Source organism: Rhamphochromis longiceps, linkage group LG11, assembly GCF_057381845.1.
Source record: "Rhamphochromis longiceps isolate RC_006_pf linkage group LG11, R_longiceps_female_GT1.1, whole genome shotgun sequence".
Taxonomy (NCBI): Eukaryota; Metazoa; Chordata; class Actinopteri; order Cichliformes; family Cichlidae; genus Rhamphochromis; species Rhamphochromis longiceps.
Genome location: NC_140567.1, coordinates 33529547 through 33555067, shown reverse-complemented (window position 1 = coordinate 33555067; position 25521 = coordinate 33529547). Strand labels below are relative to the sequence as shown.

The window sequence follows — 25521 nt, the reverse complement described above, 5'->3', positions numbered from 1 at the left end:
TCTGCTCACAGACCTGACGGGATCACGTTCCCCCAATCACATCCAGTGGACAGAGGAGGCAGTGGCAGCATTTCATGACATACAACAGTCACTAAGTAAGCAACCGGTTTTGTACAGTCCCAACTTTGATGAACCGTTCATATTACAGACTGATGCTTCAGATCGGGGCCTGGGAGCTGTCCTCTTTCAGGAAACCATGGAAGGCCGCCATCCAGTGGCTTACATCAGCCGGAAACTGTTTCCACGGGAAGTTCGGTATTCCACAGTAGAGAAGGAGACCTTAGCAATCAAGTGGGCCCTGGACTCCTTCCGCTACTATCTACTGGGAAGAGACTTCACCTTGGAAACTGATCACAAAGCACTCCAGTGGCTTGAGCAGATGAAGGACACAAATGGGCGAATTACCCGCTGGTACCTGGCCTTACAGCCATTCCGATTCACTGTCCACCACGTACCAGGCAAGGAGAACCTTACTGCTGACTAGCTCTCTCGCTGTTCCAGCGAGAGCTCTGAAGAGGGGAGGTATGAGATGGCATGCCACACATGGTAAGCTCCACACCTCACCACCCGTTGATTCACTTTAGTTTAATTTACAGTCACTACTTTGAAATATTCTACTTATTGTTCAATATTGTTTCTTTATTAAATGTATTTATTTTTCCATCACACCTTCCAATGTTTATATGGCGTGCACACATATTAACCTTGCAATGTCAAAGTTCTGTTTTATGTTATGTTAATACATCTTTGTTTAAGTTACCTGGGGGTTGGCTTCTCCTCTTGTCTGGCAAAAGGTGTGGCAAAGGGCTGGGAGACCTGAAGTACCACTGACAGCTTAATTGGATTGCACCACATGCTTCATTGCCTGGGGGGTGTTTCATGTTTGTTTAATTGTTTTGTATTAGTTGGTTATACGGCAGCCATCTTGTTTTCCCCCATGTGTGTCATTTGGTTTAGCTAAACCAGTATTTAAGTTCCCCTGTGTGTCATTTCAGCAGGTCAGTTTTTCATAGGTTTTGTTAATTATTATCTTGAGTTTAGTCTATTGAGTTGACCTCTTTTATTGGTCTGCCTGTTTAGGTTTTGGCTTTGTTAAATCTATTTTCATATTTTTGGGTCAATAAAACCCCCCTTGTTTTTTTTTAAATTAAAACCACCTGTGTCCTTTATGCTTTACTGCTTGGTCCCTGACACCAAGGTAATGCCATCCAGAGTAAGAATCTGCTTAGATACCATATTTCTAAGATTTTCAGGACCGAGTACAATAACCTCAGTTTTATCTGAATTAAAAAGCAGAAAGTTTGCAGCCATCCAGTGTCTTATTCTGCTTTAAAAGATATAATTGATCATCTCAAAATCTCTGGTTCCCTACACGATATTCTTCCTTGTCGTTTCGTTAAGGAAGCTTTACATATTATTTGTCCTTGTATCTTATTTCTGCTGAATGCATCATTGTCATCAGGTTGTGTACCGTCTGTCTTTAAGCATGCTGTTGTGCAACCTATTATGAAAAAAAAATCTTGACCCTAATGGTCTCACTAACTACAGGCCCATCTCCAAACTCCCTTTTAATTCCAAAATATTTTGGAAAAGGTAGTTCTAAAACAACTTCAAGCCTTTTTAGATGCAAATGGTATTAATGAAAAGTTTCAGTCTAGTTTTAAACCTCGCCACAGCGCAGAGACAGCCTTACTTAGAGTTTTTAATGATCTTCTCTTAACTGTTGACTTTGGCTATTACTATGGTTACTTTGGCTATGACTTTGGCTTTGGTTTTAGTTTTACTTGACTTGACTGCTGTTTTTGACACGGTTAACCACAACATTCTTCTATCAAGATTGGAACATGTTGTTGGTCTCAAAGGTACGGTTTTAACTTGGTTTAAATCCTACCTCTCAGAGAGGTCGTTCTCTGTTGCTATGGGGCAACACTCCTCGGCTTCAGTGGGCTGGTTTAAATTGTGCAAATGTACTGTTTATAAGGTTGGAGAAACCTGCAGTCCGCTGGGACTGAAGAAGTCACTTGGATGAGTGGTTAAACGTTTCTCCCGTTGAAAATCCTACATGCACATGAACAGAATCAACTTTTTTGGGATTTACTTACCTGGATGATTGAGCATGCATCAAGACATACAGTAATATGGCTAAGACACACTGAAGGAGAGCATGATCCCGTCTCTTCAGAAACTGGGCCACAGGACAGTATTCCAACATGATAACAACCCCAAACATGCTTTAATGAACTGAGGGTAAAGGTACTTGACTGGCCAAGCATGTCTCCAGACTTAAACCCTATTGACCATCTGTGAGGCACTCTCAAATGGAAGGTGGAGGAGCGCAAGGTCTCGAACATCCACCAGCTCCATGATGTCATCATGGAGGAGTGGAAGAGGATTCCAGTGGCAACCTGTGAAGCTCTAGTGAACTCCATGCCCAACAGAGTTGAGGCAGTGTTGAAAAATAATTGTTGCTGCACAAAATATTGACACTTTGGGCACAGTTTGGACATTTTCACTCACTTTGGTTGCCAGTGGTTTAGACATTGATGGCTGTATGTTGAGTTATTTTGAGGTGACAGTAAATTTATGCTGTTATACAAGCCGTACACTGACTACTTTACATTGTATCAAAGTGCCAAATCTTTAATGTTGTCCCATGAAAAGATGGGAGGGGTGTAGTCACTTTTGTGAGATACTGTAGATTAGTAGTGACAAACCTCACTATGGTCATGTTTAGACTATTGAATGTTTACTAAAGAGGTGTGTGTCTGTCTGTCTTGTATTCAAATTCAAATTCAAATTTTATTTGTCACACACACACAACCATACACAGTATGACATGGGGGTGAAATGCTTGTAGCTGTACAATGCCCGACCATTAAATGACAGAAGAAAAGTTTTACAATATTTACAATTTACTACAAAAATTTACAAATTAACTTAGGAATTTACAGTAAAGAATGTGCAAATAGCAGAAGAGATTATAAAGATAAGGATTATAAATTATAGGAATTATAGGATTATAGGAAATGTGTGGTGGTGCGTGTGGTGACGTGTGTGAGAGTCCAGTCTTATAGTGACGTGTTTGGGAGAGTCCAGTCCTACACCTGGTTCAGGGCCCGAATAGCCTGGGGGAAGAAGCTCCTCCTCATTCTCTCTGTTTTGGCCTTAAGGGAGCGGAAGCGCTTCCCAGACCTCAACAGTGAGAAGAGTCCATTGTTGGGATGGGAGAGGTCCATCATAATCTTCCTAGCTTTGGACTTGCACCGCTTGGTGTAGATGGACAGCAGGTCAGGGAGCTCTGATTGAATGATGCGTTCTGCCGAGCGCACCACCCTTTGCAGATCTTGTCTGTCCTGCTTGGTGCTGTATGGCTGTATGTTGGTGTGTTTATGGTTGTGTATGTCTGTTGTGTATATTGATGTGTGTGTTTTTGGTATGGCTGTATGACTTCCATATGTTTATGTGGTAAATTGTAGCACTGGAGACATAGCATAAATTATGCTGAGTACAGAAGAAGACAAGAAGAGATGTGAAAGGTGACAAAGGGAATAAGGTGGTGCAGCCACCCAAGAACCATTTTGAGTGACTTAAGAAAAATAACAACATCAAAATCTTCATTGTTTTTTCACCTGACTCGGCACAGCCATGGCGCGATGGTAGTGATGACAAGTCAGGAGCCTCCTGGAATAAACTTATCTTGGATTGGGAACAGGACCTTGTGTTGCACTAGGATCTCTTTGGGAAACCAGTCATTGAAACTGAAGTCCGTTCCTACAGGCTCCCAGCCACAGTTCTTCACCAGCTCTTTTTGTTTAAAGTGTTCAAATTTAGCCACAATTGGTCTGTTTCTGCGTGCATCAGCTCGTCAACCTCCCAAACAATGGACACGATGGAAGCTGATGTTTTTAACTACATATTCCGAAGTTTGAGGTGAGTCTGGATGAAATGACTCGCTGTTGTTTTGGGGTCCTCTTCTGCCTTCTCTGGTACTCATGAAAACACCAAGTTGTCCTTCATGTGGTGCTCGATGACAGTTTCTTAGATTAAAAAAAAAAAAAAAATTTCTTCTGAGATCTGGGCCGTACCCTCAGTGAGGAATTTCACAGACCTGAATGTTTCCACCTGCTGCAGGCGTAATGCCTGAAAATCTTTATGGAGGATTTTGAGGATGGCCAGGCGTGCGTCAAAGATGGAAAGGGTTTTTTTTTTTTCTTTTTTTTGGATGGCAACATGTCCACTACGTTGCTGTTGTGTGATGAAGCTGGCTTTGTTTCGAATACAGTTACATTGTTACATGGTTTCGCAAAAACAACACACTCAAAATAGTGTCCAAGTGTCACGGTTTGTTTGGAATCATGTATGATTTTCGTTCCACTTCTCACGTGTACACCACTTTGTATTGGTCTTTCATGTGGAATTCCAATAAAATTGATTCATGTTTGTGTCTGTAATGTGACAAAATGTGGAAAAGTTCAAGGGGGCCGAATACTTTTGCAAGCCACTGTAATTCCTGTTGTTGCCTTAAAAGCCTTCAATGAATAATCTTGCAGAAAAAAACATTAGTAGCTAAAATGTTTTCAGTGGTGCGCCATGTTCAATGATGCAGAGATCTCACAGTCTCTCACGATACTCCAGCATCGCTCTCTTCACTTACCTGTCGCCCTTCCCTGCTCTCTCAGCTCTTAATCTAATCGAGCATCTGTGAGATCTGCTAGAGAAACAAGAACCATGGAGGCCCCCCAAATTTTTCAGCAATTAGAGCTACAGTAGCTGGTCTGTAAGATCACACCACATGGGCCAGCCTTTGCTCAACACGTGCTTCAGTGAGCCTTGGCTGCTCAAGACCGATTGCTGGTTTACCACTTTTTCTACCTTGGTCCCTTTGATAGATACTGACCACTGCAGACCAGGAACACCTCACAAGAGCTACCATTGTGGGGTAGCTCTGACCCACTCATCTAACCATCACTATATGGCTCTTGTCAGACTCCCATACACTTACGCTTTTTCCTTTTTCTAATTTTTTCCTTTTTTCTAGCTTTTGCTCCTTCAGCTTTCATTCAACATTAATTTAAATGCACACTTTTCATTTGGATCACCAGATACTTTCATGACTCTGGCTTTAAGGTGACTTATGAAGCTTAAGCAGCAGCCAGATGAAAAAAAAAATTGAATTTCCATGCCGAAAATGTTGTACTGATGTGGGGTTTTTTTGTCTTTTAAATCAAACAAGCACTCCGATAAGGTGGTTGCTTTCTTTGATCAGGATTGTTTTCCTTTACTCAACCTCAAGCTTTTGATAAATGCCTTAATGTTAAAAGGCTGAGCAGGTGTCTCTTGAGAACAAGATGTTTGATTGAAAAGAAACCAACTATGAGTGATGACAGCACCATCTGCTGTGGACTGTTTGTCACTCCCACACAAGATCTGGAGGTTGGGAAGAATAATTCACATGACTAATCTGATGTTTCAAAACTAAGTTGAATCTGACAAGCTGCACACCCTCTAGAATCTTTAAGACATTAAAGGAGTCTTACATAAGGCAAAAAATTACAATGCTTTATTTAATTGAGCAAAGAAAAAAAAAAAACACTGAAATGTTGTGCAAAAAACTGAAACTCAGATGCAAGATTAACATTCATCAATGAGAACATTTGTTTTAAAAAAGTATATATAGTTGCATAGTAACTGATGTGAAACAACAGAAAATAAACGTGACTATTTTGAAATTAAGCGAGTTAGTTACTGCAGCACCACTTGAACACATTTTAAGCAAACGCAAAAAATATGACTTCATTAAACAGAACGAGTTGTTTTGGAGAACAAAAACATATGGTGAGCACCTTGCCTTGGGTTGTGACAGTTTTACATGACAAAAACCTTTAAGATGAACCTTGAAGTTACTTATAAAATTTTGTAAAAATTAATCAAGCAAAAAATAGTTTTATCTTGAACATATAGATATCAGTACTACATAAAGTGATGCACAGTGTTTAAAATGATTAAAATCATGATAATATGGAAATTATTTCAGCAATGACAATGCCAAAGGTTTTCCATCCATCACTTTGTGCCATCTTCAGCTGGATCAGTTAGCCTTCTTCTTGATGCCGAGCAGCTGAGAGACGATGCTGTGCAGAGCCCAGTACAGCAGAGAGAGGGAGACAAAGGCCTGGACAAGTTTGACAGAGGTGGTTAGGATCAGAAGACTCGAGTTGATCCAATTCATTCAAAATGACAACTACCGCAGTTTGTTAATACTTGTGTTAAGATTACCATTACCACCAACATTACTGGGAGATAAAATTAAAAAACAAACTAAAAATCTAAAAACTTGCAACTGCAGCGCTGTGTTATCAAAATCACAGTGAAATCTGTTCAAACTTTGACTAGAAAACAACTCTGTAAAACTTCCTGAGCTCACAGTCTGACTTTCTATTTACATAAATGGATGTAACAAATGATTTAGGGAGATTATGTCATTGATCAATTTTTTTAAATTGTGAACTATTGATATGGTCGCACTTTCAGGCCACAAGACTGCAAAGCTTGTTGCAAAACAACTCCATTGTTGTGATTAATATCATGTAAGACTAAGAAAATGTTTACATTTGATAACTTTCGCATTCAAATTTGATTAACAATTGTGCCCAACAGAACTCTTGTGCCTCAAAGAACAGCAACATTTTACGTGACTGGGATCAAGATGTGGTTATCGCTAGTGGATGGATTGAGTTTATGTATACAAGTTATAGGGCATGATGGTCTTGGAATGAAAACTAATTTATTTGTAATATAGTGGTAATACAATTTTATAGGTGCTTGACAATATACAGAGAATATGTTGTATGTTATGTAAATGTTTTCTTCATTTGGTTTATAAGCTACAAAAAAAGTCTCCTCCACTTAGAACTATTTGAGCACTGAAAGTACTATAAGCTGTATATTTGCTCACTTTTGTATGTATACATGCTCTTTAATTTACAAAGCTTAAGTGTAGCCTATAAAATGTTGTGCTGTCACAAGAGTTAAAAAAATAGATAAAAAAAAAATTTCTATTACAACATGATGTTAAACTGTGAAAGCAATGCTGCAACTGAAAGAAAACAGACACCTCAGATGCAGCCAGTCTCAGGATGATGCAGAAAGTAGGCTTAGAGGTTAAGAAGCAGGGCTTCTCCCCCGATGCTCTCACAACAGGGTCACAAGGGTCACAGCCATAGGGAACCTTGCTATTCAGAGAGAACGAAGGGGGGCTTTGCCCAAAACAGCCCTTGCCTCCACTCCTCACTGGGTTCTGGCTCATAAACTGCATCCTACATTACAACTCAAGCCAAAATCAGACCGTTGTCCATCATAGGCAAAAAAGGCCAATAGGGAAAAAAAAGCCCAATTTCTTCCTGGACACGACAGCTGTTCTCCTCAGAGACAGAGAGAGGACGTACAGCACAGACCTCTCTCTGCTTTTCCACCTCTCGCTACCTGCTCTGAGAACCACTGGATGAAACAAAAGCAAAGAAGGAACTCGGAATGTGATGATAGAATCAAACCAAAGTCTCATTCATTTTTCAAATGACGTTGATTGTAACACTGAACACCAGTACTTATATACACTTTAAAAAAAAAAAAATCACAAGTGTGTGTGTGTATATATATATATATATATATATATATATATATATATATATATTACAAGTGCCTATGGGAAGCAGTATAAAAGAAAATAGATTTGAAGGGAAGGTATCAAACTTTTTCCACACTACATTTAATTGGCAGCTACACCACCAAGGGTTTTCTACAAAACGTGTTTTGACACAAACAGATTAAACCATCTAACAGTATATAAAGTAGATAAAAATACCTGTAGTTTTGCCATCTAACATTAAAATGCTGCTGATACATTTATGAGTAGTACTACTGAAATAAAAACATACCTACATTCATACAAACAACTTTGAATTGAATGATTTACTCTGGAGAACATTTGTAAAGAAGGGTATTATAATTTTTTTAAGAACCTAAGACTAACTTTTTATAATGCACTGGTAATATTAGTTCTATTTAGTTCATTAAAACGTAATTAAGAGAAATAATTGGTCACTGACTCAAAAAAAATAATAATAATGAAGTGTTACTGTTAATTATAATATCTATCTTCATAAAGTTGAGTAACTGATAAAAATATCTGAATGTAAGTCAGAGGAAAACCTCCTTGAAACTGCAGATACTTATTTTTAATGTGAGCATTTTGATCAGCGTAGTTCACCTCGGATATACAAACACTGATCAGCTGTCTGGTAAGATTAGCAAAACAGGAACACAACACACATTTTGGTAAGTTGTAAGAAAACACTTTCTGATAACAACACTTCGACAAAAACATGCTATAGACAAACTATCACTAAGTGAGATGTTTTCAGTTAGGTTCAGTGTGTTTTTGATAAGGCTTGAGAATCATGTAGAAACTCAAATTTTAAATCAGCGATCTGCCTCTGCAAAATATTGGGTAGAGGTATTTCAATAGTTTCAACAACTCCCAGAAGGAAAAACAGATGGAAGATTACAAATCCGTAAAGCTGCATTGTGTTTGTCTAAGATGGATTGAGATCGAGAGCAGTATGCAGAATTGGCAGAACCTCGCAAATCACATTTCACTCAAACTAAGGACCGAAACATGACAGAGGTTTCTATCAAAGCCGCATGTTGAGGGCACCAATTTTTCCCTGTTCCCATCTCTCCGTTTGAGCCACTATGCTACATGTATATAGAGTCTGTAGGAAATCCATGTGGGACAGATTACATAGTGGAAGGAAGCAGGTTTGATCATCTACAAATAAGCACTACGGCCAGACACCACTGACTCCCAAAGTAGACATCTCAGCAGATCGACTCACACTCACTCAGTTTGGGGCAGAAAGCACTTAGTTAAGGGTAGTGCTTCAAGGAGCCACTAACATGTGGTTCTGTAGGTTTTTTCTTGTTTCTTTGTTTACCTTTGCTTATTCCATTTCAATACCAGTCTGGTTAGAAAGTAGTCACGCTCCAAGCTCCACTAAGAAATTGATGCACACCACATGTTTTGCTCAAAAGCAGCTCAGTTACTTCAAGATGCCAGTTTATTAGATACCAAAAAATAGTCTAGTAATACTCTATCGTAGTCGAATATGTTATGTAGTATAGTGGTAATGTTTAAATATTCTTAATAAGGATGCTCAGCTGTAGTTTCTGATTTGTATAAACTGCACCGTGTTACAAAAATAGACATTTGTCATGTCATGTTTTTGTTTACCTAAATTATCAATGAGATCAGATAAATAATAAAAATGCATCTCCCTGAAATGTAACTGCATTCATTGAAAAACTGTTTTCTTCACTTGGCTAAGCTAGAACTTGTTTTTGGCAATAGCTTAAAAATTCAAAAACTACAAAACTAAAATAGGGATGAAATGAAGCATGGCGGCTCTTTGTATAAATTTCAAGTCTGCATAAACATATAGATTAGTTGACATCTAAAGACTTGCAACACCTATTGTGTGTCTCTTTCAAGCTACATTTAATCACGATTAACCAACTTTACTGTAAGTAAACAATTATCTCTGCCTGGATAACATTTTAGTGCTTTACTCTCAGTGAAATGTCGCTTCAATGTGACCAGTTCCCACACATGTATTGGCCTTGAGAACCACACTCATCCAACACCATATTGAGCTGGGTCATTTTGGGTGCCGCTGATGGATATTAAGCATGAAGGAGACATTAGACACCCCAGGGTGCGCCTTAGTGTCCTCTAACAATAACAGTAACAACCTTCCAGCCTTCAGTGGGTTAACATGGCGGAGTCTTGCTGTTCTCCAATGCAGCTGCACTCGTGATTGAAATGAAAACAAGGCAGAATGGCTGCTGTCAGACGTGTGATATATGACCTGTAATGGGATGTTTCCAGAGCTCCCTCTCCATATGGCTGCCTACAGTCCACCAGACCTGGACTGAACTGCATCGGAAAATTATTCGGAGCTTTTTTTGTTTGAAACTGCCTGTGTGGGTGTAGCGTGCTACATCAGGACATTGCTGAACTGGTGAAAATAAACTATATAAAATTCTTGTTAATAATCCAAACGCCACATTTCTAAAGACTTGAGAGAAATGAAATTACAGTTTGCATTCTGTTTGATTTGTTATAACAATTTGGTTAATTTTAAGTTTATATAGCAACTCTGTGCTGCTTGCCACGTACCAGCGCTCTAACGCAACTACGCCACATTTGATAGCATTTGTTAATAAACAGAAATGCAGACACAGGTCTCTGATTAGTTCACTGGTGAGGTGTTAATTACTGGAGGTTCATGTAGTGTTAAAAATTATTAACATGAGTTTCAGATTGACACGAACACCCACTAAGATCAGAAAAAGCATCTTGAAGAGTCTGAATATTGTTACACGAATTTCTGCATTCTTTACTTCAAACAAAAACATGGGAGAAATTAAGTTTCGGGGGTTTTGGCAAGAAAGATTTTATAAATTGTGCAAATTTATGTACTGCATTTTATTTTTAAATACATGTATATAAAATATACACATTAGATTAGATAGAACTTTATTAATCCCTCGGGTGGGTTCCTCTGGGAAATTCGATTTCCAAAAAAGCACAGCACCGACAGAAGTTACAGAATATTTTTTTTATATATATATATATATATATATATATATATATATATATATATATATATATATATATATATATATATGTATATGTATGCACAAAAGGTATTGCACAGTGAGGTGAAGAGGCACTACAGCTTAGTTGTTCCCCCCTCCTTTGTCCTCCTGTTTCCCCTCCCTCTCCCCTTCAGGGAGGAGTTAAACAGTCTGATGGCGTGTGGGACAGAGGAGTTTTTAAGTCTGTTAGTTCTTGTCTTTGGGAGAAGCAACCTGTCACTGAACAGACTCTTCTGGTTGTTAATGGCCGTGTGCAGAGGATGCCTGGCATTGTCCATAATGTCCATCAGTTTCTTTAATGTCCTTTTCTCTGCCACTGTCACCAGAGTGCACATATTATACACATGCACAATATTATAGATTTTAGCCTGTCTTATATAAACTTTTATCAAGGGGAAATAGTCACTTGCTCACATGGTGTGGAATGATGCAAATTAACAGTGACCTTTAACCATTAAAAATTCTGGTGGGACTATTCTGGGACTAGGAAAAACGTTCAAAGTTGCTCTCACATGGGTTCAATTAGCCCACAGGTTTTGTATACAGTTCATAAGTACCTTTACCAAATATATGAGTAATAAAACTAATTAAAATGCCAAACATTGACGTCTTTATAATCCCCCCCCCCCCAGGTTACTCTTTCATATCCTCTTGTTTAAGATCATCCACTTAGTTCCAGTGTTTTTGCATTTTGTCATCTCTGTGTTATCTGATTTTTGTTTTAATTATCCATTTCTTTTAACACCAAATCTTTTTTTCTATTAATATTTACACACTTTCCATTACAGCTTTAACATAATTTTACAGTTGTAGTAGTGCGTTTACTCTGTACATACTTGCGGTAAATAATAGTTGAAGTTTGAAATTTACACTTGGAAGTTAACTAATCACCATTTTCATCTACAGAAGTATGGACACATGAGCATAGGTAGCTTTTTGTGCACAGTCCCACACAAGTACACCTGCACATATACACAAAACATGTGTACAGAGAGAGAGAGGGAGAGAGAGAGAGACACACACACACACACACACACACACACACACACGACTTCCTGTCTGTTCATTATGAGCAGATATACAGTCTCTGTGCTGGTTGTTTGAGCAGACTCAGGAAGGATACGCCGAGCAGTTTAACGTCCCACCAGAGAATGAGTGTAGTGCCTACTCTGTAGCGCTGCCATGAGAAATATCGCCGTTACGCTCCCACGCACACACAACACAGCCAGACAAAACACATGTGAAACAGTAGTGGCTGCATGGCGAAGTGTAGCAAAACACAAAGTGGCCTGATGATATGCTAGTTTAGAGTGATACAGTTGTTTAGAAGTTTTACTTTACACATCTGGAGAGCTGCAGTCATCTACCATGTGTCTCTTCGAAGGTCACATGTAAGGTCAGCTACAACTCATCCAGACCACTATGCCTCATTGAGACCATACGAGAAAACCCAGAGGACACCAGCTTTCATATCTCTTCAGCACACTTCAGAGTCCAGCAGCCTGGCACCGCTTCAGCCTCAATAAGAGAAGAAGTCATCACCTCAGTATTAACCGTGGTTCCCTGGGTGGCCAGATTGGCTGGTTAATTGCTAAAGAGCACACTAGCCAGCAGGAAAGCAGAAGGCGAGCTATTTGGCAAAACTCCAGAAAAGGAAATGAAAGCAAAAACAGTGTATGGAGCAGACAGGAGGTTATGCTCTTGCAAAATGAAGCCCCCGTTTGCATTTTTATGAAGCCGAGAGAAGATGTTTGGGTCCACTGTGGATTAGCTCAATACATTCCTCTAAGAAGAAGTACACATGAATGAGCCTCCAAGGGCCTCTAAGACGTGTATCTTTACCCTGATTTCTATAATCCACCCACTGACATTTATAAAAATTAAAACAGTCTCTGTTGTACATTCCTACTGTGGAGTTTGGTGCCAAGTGCATCTCTACAGGCCTGAGCCAAACCACTGGTACAGCAGCAAAACTTCTCTACAAATATCTACAGCCCAGTTTAAGTTTATTTAACTATGGCAATCTGAAACAAAAATCAGACCTCTTCAAAAGAACACGTAAATCAGCAGCACAGATAACATTAAGGAATTTGGCAGCAATATGAAAGAAGGACACAAATCTACCACGAGCCAGTAAGACACGTCCGTGCAAAGATGATAATTTGGTTTTCATAAGCAAAAAGGAAGCTTTAGCTTCTGCAGAGGAAGAAGTCCATCATTTTAGGAAAGTATTAGTGAGTTTGGTCACCTTTGCAAGTAAGTCACTGTCTCAGAGCTTCAAGACCTTCGTCTTTACAGAGAAGGATTTGTCCAACAAAAACTATCTAAGAATGATAAGTGGCCTTGTTATGGCTACTGCTGAGACCTTGGCAAAGCAGTAGACAGACTTCAGGTCCTGTATTAGGTCTTTTCTGTACACAGCAACTGCTGAATTTCTTAAGGACATAACTTTCTGATACCGTTTATGTGCTGTACATTTTTTAAGACACGTCACTGTCTTTCTCCTCCATTTGCCCAATTTCCTCATGTTCTTAAAGGACACGCTGCACATCACATAACGACACGCCAAGTTTTCATCTAAATAGCTCTTTGGGAATCATCACGCTGTTGAAAAAATGCTATTTTACGACTGCCCAACTGTTATCTTTGGCAAATGTGATGTAGCAACAGCCTTAAGATAAAATTGGAAATTTGTTTGAGTTAGGTGCCTTTTTATGTTTGAATGAAAAATTTAAAAAAAATCCCTTGAAAATGATCGAGTACAAGGAGCTGACTGGAGTTAGGGAGCAGCTAGTATCCAAAGAAAAGTTGAAAGACAGTCACAAAAAATATACTGTATTATTATTATTATTATTATTATATTTATTATCATCTTCATCATTAAAGTATGGCTCATTGAAAGGAACAAGATTTTGGTTGGTTTTTGTTACTATGAACCACATTATCAACAAGCTGCTGCACACAGTCAGCATTGCCTGTGTAGTGCAATGTGTCACATTTTGAGTGGCCAAAACCAGGTCCATGTCAATTATATGATTGTAAAAGTGCAGGTGCATGCTTGAATGTTTGGACCCCAGCATGAGAAACATGTGGCAGGTGTTAAAATGTGGATTGGAGATTTTGGCTTTAAGTGGTAGATAAGGACTCAAACAAAGTCTGAAAGTTCCACATGAAGTTCCAAGAAGAAAAATGCTGTTGGCAAACAGACCTTTTTGTTTTTTAAAACACCTTTTTAATTGTCAGGGTAGAAAATATTAATTGAGCCTCAGTTCATGCAGTTTGTTTTGTGACCGGACAGCAGAGAATGTGCTTATTGTGGTCACTTCTCTGATAGCAGCCACTCAAACTTTTACAGCCTCAGATTTGAAGACTTTCCAAACTTGAAACCCCCCCACTGCTCACAAATCCTGGCAGAAGGAGACATTTTCCAGCTCACTTCAGGCAAAAAGCTGTAGCTTGAACTACTAAGGAAAAAAATACACCACAAAGAATTTTACTACAAAATCAGACGTGTGATTGTTAGCCAGTAATCCAATGAACGTAGCCTCGAAAGAGAGATTAATAAACTGAGTCCTGAGTGATGAAAGCTTGCACTGCGATAAAGATAGCTAAATTAATATGCTAAGCCTTCATTCAGCACTATCGAAACATTTTACAGTATAAAACTTTAATTTATTCTGAACTTTAAACCTTTTATAATTTGTAATGTTTTGAATTTGCGAGCAGACTTCTTTGGAAACCGGCATTCAAGTTCTCTGAAATCAGCTTTCGGTGCCTTTTAGAATAGAGAGAAACCACGTGCACACACCAGAAGAGCTTTTGTCAGGTTCAGTCAGGTTCACACGCTGGCTCGGAAGCTATATCACAAACTGAATGACCCATGAATTAAAGCACAAATAGGAATACAAATTTAAAAGAAAGCCACTGTAGACCAGAAAACCTGATCCCGCAAAAGCCAAACTAAATATTCCTAGAAATCTCCCAAAGGTCCACTTTCTGTTAGATTTCCATAACTTTACCTGGCAAGTGGTTTGACAACATAAACCAAGTGGTTACTCTTTGACGGGCACGATCCCCTGCACATTGAGTGATAATATTTCACACTGTGTATGCTCGACCACCCCGCTGTTTACTCCAATGGAACAGTCCTACCCAGCATTTCTCTTTCAAATCCCTCCATTTTCTCTCTGGGAGGAGATTTCCTTTCCTTTTCCATTCCTGCGAGCTCTCAGATGATGTCATGCTCGCAGAGTTTCCACAGGCCCAAACAAGCCTGTTAACCTCAGCACTGCCTCTTGCCACCACACATTCCTGCTTCAAAAGAAGAGACCGCTAACCCCTCGCACCTGAGTTTTGTCCAGTGGAAACAACACAGCGACCTCTCACCGCCGACTGCCTTATCTGCTCACTCATGGCTGGGATGGTGGGAAAGCCGGGGTGTGAGCTGTAATTTTTAAAGACAAGTATGGTGATTTGTTGAAGAAAAAGCGAATGTGTGTTGAGGCGAAGCCTTTGTGTTTGACATGAACTTAATAATATTGTTGTGACCTCTTCATTTAGCTGTGGAGCACCTCATCTTCCCGTTTAGTCTGACAGAAAAGGGATCTGAGAGATTGGCAAGTGGTATCAGCAGGAGAACGGAGAGTGAAAATCCTAAAGGGTTTAAAACATTTTTTACATGTATACGTTTTGGAATCAAAGGCATTACACAGATTTATTTTTCCTTCAAGAGTCAAACCCGCATGAGCTAATAAACTACTTAAATTCTTTTATTACAAGGAAACCATTCAGTCACTGTAAATGAAAAGAAAAGCAGACCATAATAAAAGCATCTCTGGCTTTTTAAAATTATTTTAGTTGGATGCCTTTTTAAAATTTTACATCCATCTGCAGCTATCAAGAATAATGGAGGGGGGGGGGGGGGGGGGGGGGGGGAACGAATTGTAAACAAAGTTGTTGTTTTTTTATTTCTTACTAAAACCAAAAAACTGGTTTGAGTCTGGCAGGTGAATTTTTATGAGCTCTCCTCTTGAATTGCTGTTAGTGGTCTTTGAGAGAATAGTTGCATAATTACTCTGGGATACAGAGTGTCTACGATCTGCTCTGTGGCCTGTTTTCTTGTGCCTTCAGGCAAAACCAGAGGCCCACACAGCATAAAACCATGTGTTACATCACAGTGCAAATGCCCCACCCACCCAGCCACACTGCAAACACAGAAATATAGGTGACGCAAAGGGTAAAAGAATAAAACAAAATGTTTGAGGTCAAACATAGGCAAAAATATAGCTTTTAGGTGATGACATCCTCAACTGCACAACGTTGTGGTTAAATCGATTAAATGTTTAGTTATTTAGAATCAAATTACTGATTTAAAGAAATGTTTATTTAAATCAATTTTTAAGCATAAATTACATATTCTCCAAATGCCACGGTTAGCTGCCTTTACGAGGTGTAAGGAGGTCCGCCCGAACAAAAGCTTAAAAAAGAAAAATAACATTTTAACTTGACCCGTCTCCTTGTGCACCCCTGCACTGCGGCTATTTTTATTTCACCCTGAGAAAGTCTCATTTTGACCTCTTCAACTCGCACACCCCCATGCACGCCCAAACTTGCCCACTGCATCAAAACAGAGACTCTTTAGCTTATGTTTCAGTGTGGAGAATGGGAAATAATCGGAAGAAAAATCTGGTTTGTAGTGCTGGTTAGCAAAGGTTGTGTTGGTGTGACCAGAAAACCCAGAAGTGCGCTGTGACCAGTGTACAGTTATTCATAGCCTTCTTAAATAAATGTCACTCATTTCAAACCTAAATGATTAAACTGTGCAGCCACAGCACAACAGGCTTTGTTTATTTAGATGTTTTAAAATTGTCTATCATGCATGCAAATCTGATAAGCTATCCAAGCTGACATTAATGTATAAATGATTTCTTAAACTCAGTATGTTGCGCACAATAAAGTGCTTAAATATTGACTGTAATTTAAACTTCTATTCTTCTATAGTTTGTGCACCAGAAAGACACAGATTATATTTATAAGCTGCAATATTTTGTGGTATGTATATGTAATTAAAATTTTATTTAAATGACATAAATTAAAGCAAATTAAAGCTAACAGCACACACAAATACAAATAAATATTACATGCACAGAGAGCTAAAGCTTCCATCAGCCCTGGTTACCAGCTTAGTCTCCTCTGAAGCAGTGAGGCCGTCATGTGAGCCGCACAGACGTGGGTTTGGGCGGGCGAGTGGGCGGCTGGGAGCAAGAGGCAGCCCTGGTTTACAGGTCAAGCCTGCAGCTTTACAAGGGAAATCTCCAGAGCCACTATAAATACCACTGTGAGTTTTAAGGGTGCAGTATATCACACCACTGGTTTTGAAGGACCACAAACCGACCTAGTTTTTTTTGTTGTACTTCCCCCTCCCCCTCTCTCAAATGTACAGTGAGTCTGAAGACAATTAAATGGGAATTTACCCCTTTTACATTTCGAGTGACTGTTAATTGATTGGCTCGACTTCAAAACAAGCCCTCCCTCTGTAACACGCGTCAGATCCATATATCACTTGAGTACCTTAAAGTCTGGGGGTGGTTCAACCATATTCCCCTTTGCTGAATTTCTGAACAAAGGGCACAAACATGTCAGGAACCATTTCAAGTAAATTGTGAGGATTTTCAATGAGCCCCACCTGCAAGCAAGACATTCATTCAGCTCAAACTGATGTACTATGACTTGAAATGAGGCCTAATGATTTGCTTAAGGAAACGGCTGCATAAAACTTACAGCCCTGTCAAAGTGACACAGCCGTGCAGCATGTGCAGCATAAATCACCCCGTTTCGTTGCTCTCGGGGTGATTGGTTACGCGGTTCATTTTAGATGAATTATTATTCATTCAGTTTTATTTCATTTTATGGTGAGAAAAAGAAAAGGTTGGAGAGCCTCGGGTTGTCATTTGAACACCTGAGCGCCACAGATGTGCAGTCAGAGGACATAAAAGCAGCGATTGCAAATCTCACGTGCAAATCTCATCAGCCAGCGCTAGTTAGCAGCAGACGACGTTAATTGGTTCCAGAAGTGTTGCTCTCATTCACACTAGCTGAGACGGCAAGCGGTGAGCGGAGGCAGAAAGCGGGAGGACAAAAAAAAAAAAAAAAAAAAGCTGCAAGGGAGGGCAAGTAATGAGAGGTCAGCCGCCTTACAGTTGAGCTGCCAGAGCCAGAAAGGCACGCCAATTTTATGGTCAATTGGGCGACGCATCTGGACTCATAGATCACAGGGCTGCGAGGCTGGACTTAGCACCCAGCTCACACATTTCACACACACAACACAGACCACACAACACACACAATTACAGGCAAACAGGCTAGACACACACAAACCGAAGAAACACGATACATGAGGCATATGCGCATTTAATACCAGAGCTTCACATATTTTTCCTCAATGATTTCATAAAGTATGGATTTCTAAGTGCTGTACTGTGAAAATCATACCACTGTCATCTTAAGACATTTTTTTCAGTATTTTCCATAGTTAACAAGCTGGAATTAGGCTCCAAGTATATAATCAGACTGATGCTAAATAAAACTAGTTTCAACATGCACAGAGATAGAAAACATACTACCACCAGAGAAAGCAATTAGTAAGTAGCCTTAGAAAAACATGCTCATGCAATGATTCACTGTATACCCAGTCTTTATTCTACACCCTAATAACAGACTAATTAGGTGTTGCTGGTTGGACTTTGTGTTTAGACAGTTTCAATGTTGCATATAATGTATTTTGGACAAAAACCGGTTCTCGTTTTCAAGCTGAACTATGCTTTGATGGAGGGAATTACACATGCGGCCAAACACTATATCAAGTCAAATGAATAAAGGATTTCCACCACATGTAATTATGGTACTTTGAAAAATTATATGAAATAGTTTTTGGAAATTATTCGGAAGGTCACCACATTGAGAATGTGAATATCAAAAGGTATAAGTTCCATGGGGTATGGGGTATTTAAAAAAAACCTAAATAAAAAGGTCATGCGATATGACTGGAAGCTCCAGAACAGCTACTAACCTGAGGTTAGTTTGTTTTGTCAACTGCTGTTTCCATGATCTTTGAACCTCGGCTGCTGAGCCAAAAGAAACATAGTAGTACAAACAGCTACAATTTCCTGATGAATGAGCAAAATCAGACTGCGGATGAACAACATCATGCCGTGTGATGAAAAGCTCACACACACACGCACACACACACGTGAAAAGAGAACTCAAGGTAAGATTTTAGCCAAATTTAAATTTTTCTCTGTCAACAGCGCTGCTTTTAAACATCCATTTTACCATCATGTTTTAGTGCTACTTTTTTTTTCTTTTAGCAATAAGGCCATCGCATTTTGCTGATCCGGGCACTCGATTAATACATCAGATTTCATTCTTTGTTTTAACTGGTAACCGCCAATATCTGCAGCTGAAAAAACAACTTCACTGTGGCTAATTAATGTTATTTCCAAGACTTGGCCAAACTACAAACTTAAAAATGGGTAAACATGGCCTCTGGGACCAGTGCATGTAGACACGCCATCAAAGATTGTTTAACTCGTGAAAGGGACAACACCTTTGTAAGTAATCTAGACGAATACCTCATTTTGAGACAGGGAAATGGCAGCTAGACAGGTGGCTGTTAATTCAACGGTGCCGCCATTATTGTTGCACAACAACTCAAGATAGTGATGATATCACAAAATCAGTGGATAAAATTTAACTAAATTGTTTAGTGGATCAAATGGGCAATGTGAACCAGTTACAACTTGCATATCAACTAAGAGCAAACATCATTAAGAGGATGTATTAACACCATCAAAGGAATGCATAAAGACAGACCATTATTCACTAATAATCAATTCTGCTAAAAGAAAATGCTAAAGAAAGATGTTGCTAAACCAGCAAATGAACAGCCTTTGAAATATGCAATACGTATTTGTAATCATAAATTTAGCAGAAACTGCAGTGACTCTAAAGATCAGGGTGCACAGTAGCACATTTTAACAATGCAGCTAGTAATAAAGCAATGTGTTACTTTGGAAAACAGCGAGAAGCAGCAGGAATGAGCAGATAAACTGCTAATTAAATATATAAATCCTCCATAGTTCACCTGTCTTATGAATTGTCACATAACTGCATCTGTGCAACTGACTCAGTCCAATTTAGCAGGTCTGATGGGGTTGCCACAGAAACAGAAAAGTACGTGTCATTAGCAGTAGCCAGCCATAAAGCGTGTTGAAGCCGCAGTACGATGACTATTAAATGTTTCTTTCTTTCTGAGGCTCAGTTGGTTCCAGTTTGCTGTTTGTTTGTGGAAACAATACGAAGCCCTCAGCATACAGTTTGTGTTGATGTTAAGACCAGAGGAAGTTATGAGCGCTGCAGTGACCGACTCAGCAAAGCATTAGCGACTAATGCACAGTCTGCCTCAGCACACGGCGAGCCTACTCTGTAACTTTAGGTTGGTTGCCACTTTAAAGCTGAGCTGCAATTTCCTGGCACCACATTGAGTTGATCATGGAATATCTAAAGACTTTTCACAAACTGACTTGTTGCAATGGTGGCATCTGTTAAAAATACCACACTCAAATTCAGTGAGCTCCGTAAAATAACCTATTCTCTCACAAATGTTTGCAAAGGCAAACTTCATAGCTAGGTGCTATGAAATCCCCTGAATTCAGAGATTAAGAGATGTGGCCCGATACTTTTGCCTATAGTGTCTGTCGTGGCAGTCCTAGACAAGTTATGTCTAATAATCATAAAAAAAGTGCCAAAAAAGCAAACGAACAGAGTTTTTCCATGAACTGTATGCTTGTTAATATGTGTGTCCTACATTCCAAGTCACCTGCTGTACACCAGCAATAATAGGTGCTTAGAATTGCTAAATTGCATTATCATGCTGCATAAGACAAGACTTGCAACTAGCAACATGGATTAAATAATTCTCAAGACAGAGCTCACAGATGTGTTTAAGTGTAAGGGCTTTTTTCTTCCCTGCGCACCTATTTATTATTTATATATTTATTATTTATAATATAAAATATCAGCCCATCTATTTTTTTAAATGCAGGTTTAAGGTACTTTTGCACTGGCTTCACTTTCCAGATATGAACACCAATTCCATCTTCCATATACGGCACACATATTTGCTTATTATTTAAGTAGAATGAAAAGAAAATCTCAAGTCCTGCTGCCTATTTTAAACTGCACTCCACACATTACAGTTGCACTTACCTCTGTAGGCACTGCCAGTGAAGGTGCAAGGGGCTTCATGTAGTTGTACCTCAGCAATGTCATCATGACGACACAGCGAAATAGCTCCAAGACAGCCGATGATGGCCTGAATATAAGGACACATTAAGCAACAACGCATCACTTAGATGGAATAATTATATTTTAATGTGAGCTAATATCAACTTCCTGTGCTGATCAAATAGAGTTGATGAGGAGAGATTTGGTTTGAGATATATAATAATAATAATAATAATAATAATAATAATAATAATAATGGATTGGATTTATATAGCGCTTTTCAATGCCACTATTCATTCACTCTCGCATTCACACACTGGTGGAGGCAAGCTACGGTTGTAGCCACAGCTGCCCTGGGGCAGACTGACAGAAGCGAGGCTGCCATATCGCGCCATCGGCCCCTCTGGCCAACACCAGTAGGCGGTAGGGTAAAGTGTCTTGCCCAAGGACACAACGACCAGGACAGAGAGCCCGGGGATCGAACCGGCGACCTTCCAGTTACAGATGCGCTTCCCAACCCATGAGCCACGGTCGCCCCACTTTGAAGTCAGCTCCAGTGTTGTGGTACTTGCGTCAACTGAATTTAATCTTATATTCACTCACAACAAAGCATGTATAGTAGGAGTGTGTCTTTATCTTGTTTTTGTTTCTTTTAGTGAATTTCACAAGCTAAGTATGCAGAGTTTTATTTGGTAACAATGAAGAGAAATGAAATGATTCAATGCAAGGTTCATAGTTTAGTTACTGAAAACAAGGGTACATACTGCTGACCACCCCACAGTAATATTAATACTAATGTTCAGACCTTTAACTCTGGGCTGGCAAAGACCTATGGCTCCCAGAGATTCTTTGAGAGTTTTTCTTTGATTCGTTCTTGGACCCCAAAAGAGGTTGGACTGTCTAAAAGCAAGCCATTTTCAGAATCATTGAGTTTAAGATGCAAATACATTATTAGGAATTAGCAGCTCAGAGGAGAATAAAGAACAACTGAAGAAATCTAAACAGATAAGTACAATCAACTTGGCATTTTTACTTCAATGCTAATTTTAACACTCCACATTTTGTATTCCTTCAAATTCAGTCTTTGGATGATTGCCACTCAAAGCTTGAGAACCTCTACCAAAGCCAGAATAGTTCTCAGTCTTGCTTTTCTCTAACCTCCCCGAGACATTTTTAACTGTTTAGTCTAATTTTTAAATCCTCTAAAAGTCTCTTTGAAAATGAATCCATAAAGAAATATCTGTACTGTACCTCTGGTCGATGAGGAACCCCAGAGACGTGAGAGTGAGCAGAACGTAGCCAGTCATACCCAGAATAGTTAACTGGGACAGTATCTAGGATTGAGATACATTTGCATACCATGAGAAATGCGGTCAGGAAAAAATACATTAGATTCAAACCCTTAAATCAATATCATGGCCAGTCAAGTTACAATCACAGGAGACCTTACTGGGAGAGCAGTCATAAACCGCAGAGCTGTAATGCCAACCAAAACATGTCTGACCTTCGGAATAAGTGTACTGGCACACACGATATGCTGCCTCTTACTTTACACTGACATGCCTAGTTTACATAGACGCTCTAATCATCCCAGATGGGTCTTGACAGGGGACTTGACCACAGTTGAAGAGACTGTAGTTTGAATCCCCTAAATGGAGCCAAAACAACCAACTTTGGAGGAGAAATCCAATGCAGATTCTCACTGACCTTTCCAAGCTATTTGGAACATACACACAAACAGACTTGCATAAACACAAAGAGTAACGTACGCTCTAATCTGTGTTCTCCAACCTATGGCCTTGGCTAAGGGCAGCCGTTGGAAAGCCATTGTCTCCTGAGGATGCTGTGGGCTGTCAGCTTTGGTTTATATTTCTCTGACACTCAATACAGAGTCTAACAGCCAAATCTCACTGACTGCTCCCATGCTGTAAATACCCAGAGGGCTCGCGCTTGCCAGCACAAAAATCAACCCATCAACAGGATGCAATAAAACTGTATTTCTATATGTTTATCCAAGTCATAACCCATAAGCTGCCATAAGCACAATATTACCAGGAGCCTCTTACAGGAACACAGATACAATAATGCTTTCCATGAATCAGACAAGGAAATTATTTGAGCTCAGTCCATCTGTGAAGGACTGACAGTCTAGGGTGACCTTCATTCATAGTTTATTAAGGCAGATTAATCACTGCAATGGAGTTCAAGGGCTATGGATACCATTATTTTTGGTAAGCGTATAATGAGAGGAGAATTGTTTTGATATCAAAGGTTATGTGAACTTTTCTGTGTCTGATAACCCGAGAGGCTCAGCAGACCAGATGTATTTAGTAACCTAATCTTTATTTCTTGTTGTTGTTTGTTTGTCTTTCTATCATCCAGGGGGCATGCAGCTGAGACACTACACTAGAGAGAAATTCCTCCATAAAGCCCTAAGTGTCATCAACTCACATTTCATTTCCAAGAGTTTTTAAAGAAACACTTTGTGCTTCTTTTGTCATGGTAATTTTTCAAGTGATCAACTGACAACTTGTAGCAATATCAGCAGAGGTCGGAAATGACAGTTAACATCTGGTGGCAACACTGTAAGGACTGATTGTGTTATGTTGTCTCTTGAGATGAGCAAATTAACTAATTACCCAGGCCATTATTGATGAAGACTGATCAAACAGGAAAAAACAAGCAAACCAAAAAAAAAAAAAAAAAAAAAAAAAAAAAACAGTGCCAGTAACATGTAATAATGAATCAGGTATCAGGTAAGTAAACATGATTCCTGTTATACTGAACTATTTTAAGGAGAGTGTGTTTCCAGCAAACCATTAAATGGGATAACAAAATAACACACCTGTTAATGTAAAGTAACAAGGACAGCTCTACAAACGACATCATCCAAAGTGACCACACATCTGAATAAACCTCTCTTCTAAAGTAAAGTAGTCTCAGCATTTTATATTTTGTAGAACTGATTGCACTCTTACTGTATTAGATTCAAATGGGGGGGAAAAAGCAGGGCTTGCTCTACTGTGTGATTCATTAGCCAATGAGCTTATAGTAGCTCTTGATTTTACAGTCAGAAATGCCCCCATGCTCATGTGTCTACCTTCAAAAATCTGAAATGTACTGTGGTGGGAAAAAAGAAAAAAAAAACCTTTCACTTATAAGGCTCCAAATGGGACTTTATGCCATGAAGCTTCTGGCGTACAGCTTTTGTGCTGATGTTAATGCCTGGCAGTTTGGGAGTCTGTAGTTATTAAGTCAGTTATTGAGAGCATTGGTAACTATTACATGCACTCTTATATGCACTCTTCAACTTTACAATCTGCGTTGCAGCTGTTCTGAAATACTTCACAATACCACCATCTGATCGTGGAATATCTAGCAGAGTAAAAATCTCAAAAATTGACTTGTTGCATCAGTGAATCCTATTATATTAGCAAACTAATTCAGTGAGCTCTTTAGAACATTGCTTGTAAAGTCACAGTGCACTTATTGCTTTATTTCATACACCTGTGGCAATGCTATTGAGAACACCTTAATTCAGAGATTACCAGTGAAGCTCAGTACTTTTGCTCAAATAGTGAATATTTTTGAACTTTCGGTAATTTGCAAAAACTTCAAAAGAGTGAAAGCAAAACCTGTGTTTGTGCGTGTGCGCGTGTGTGTGTGTGTGTGTGCGCGCGTGTGTGTGTGTGTGTGTTTGTGTTTCACTTTTGGTCTGCTGGGTAGAAATGCCCAAACATACTTTAAATGAGAAAAAGTTCTGATGGTCAATTTCCCTCACTGCCTCTAATAATAACCGTTTAAAATACGTACATGTAAAGCATACACACTGGCCTGATGATGATGTAATTGAAGAGTAGCTTCACTTGTTTGAAATAGCCATGTTTTCATGGCTTCGAATTAACACAAAGCACATAAATTGTCCGGCAGCGTGTCTTCAATTGTCAAGCTAAATAAGCAGCTAGCGAACATGTGGGTATAAATACATAAGAGTGACATGATTTATTGTTGGGCCAAGGAGCTCACTTTGTTATTTTCCCTCCAAGTCTGATGGCTGCATCCTGAAGGCTATTTGGTTTGGGAAATGGTTGACTCGACACAATTAAGGCGTTTGTGTTCACTGCTGGACCACCAGCTGGTGTTTCGTTCGCCAAAAGGGAGGGGATCCCTCGATGCTGGAGAGGAGGTGTGTGTGAGAGGTGACCACAACTAACAGAGCCCCAATGGAGGGGGGGGGGGGGGGGGGGAGGGGGGGGAGAGAAGACAGGGCATTTTATTTAGAATTTGAAGAGGTTGGGTGTGACAGCTCTTTCTGGCTAACCAAAACTGTGCCTGGGGGAAAAAATCCTTCCAAAGATAACTGCTGGGGAGGTTCTTTTCTTTCTTTTTTTTCCTGAAGGAGGAGGAAGGGGGTCTTTTGGCTTGTTGGGTGGAAAATAATAGACAAGGTTGCTTTAAAGGGGAATGCTGATCCGTCATTCTGTCATGATGTTAGACACAGCTAGTCTTTTTCTGCTGGCT

General features: G+C 39.5%; 1 protein-coding gene across 1 annotated transcript in view; it reads right to left on the bottom strand.

The window, feature by feature from the left end:
- Positions 1 to 5553: 5553 nt before the first annotated feature.
- The window catches only part of agmo (alkylglycerol monooxygenase), a 49473-nt gene continuing 29505 nt past the window's right edge, over positions 5554 to 25521 (bottom strand). The window contains exons 11-13 of the mRNA XM_085423753.1: positions 22252 to 22334; positions 20983 to 21088; positions 5554 to 6172 (exon numbers count right to left, since the gene is read on the bottom strand). Of these exons, the coding sequence (XP_085279879.1) occupies positions 6089 to 6172; positions 20983 to 21088; positions 22252 to 22334 (273 nt within the window). The 3' untranslated portion in view covers positions 5554 to 6088. The remainder of the gene's footprint in view (positions 6173 to 20982; positions 21089 to 22251; positions 22335 to 25521) is intronic.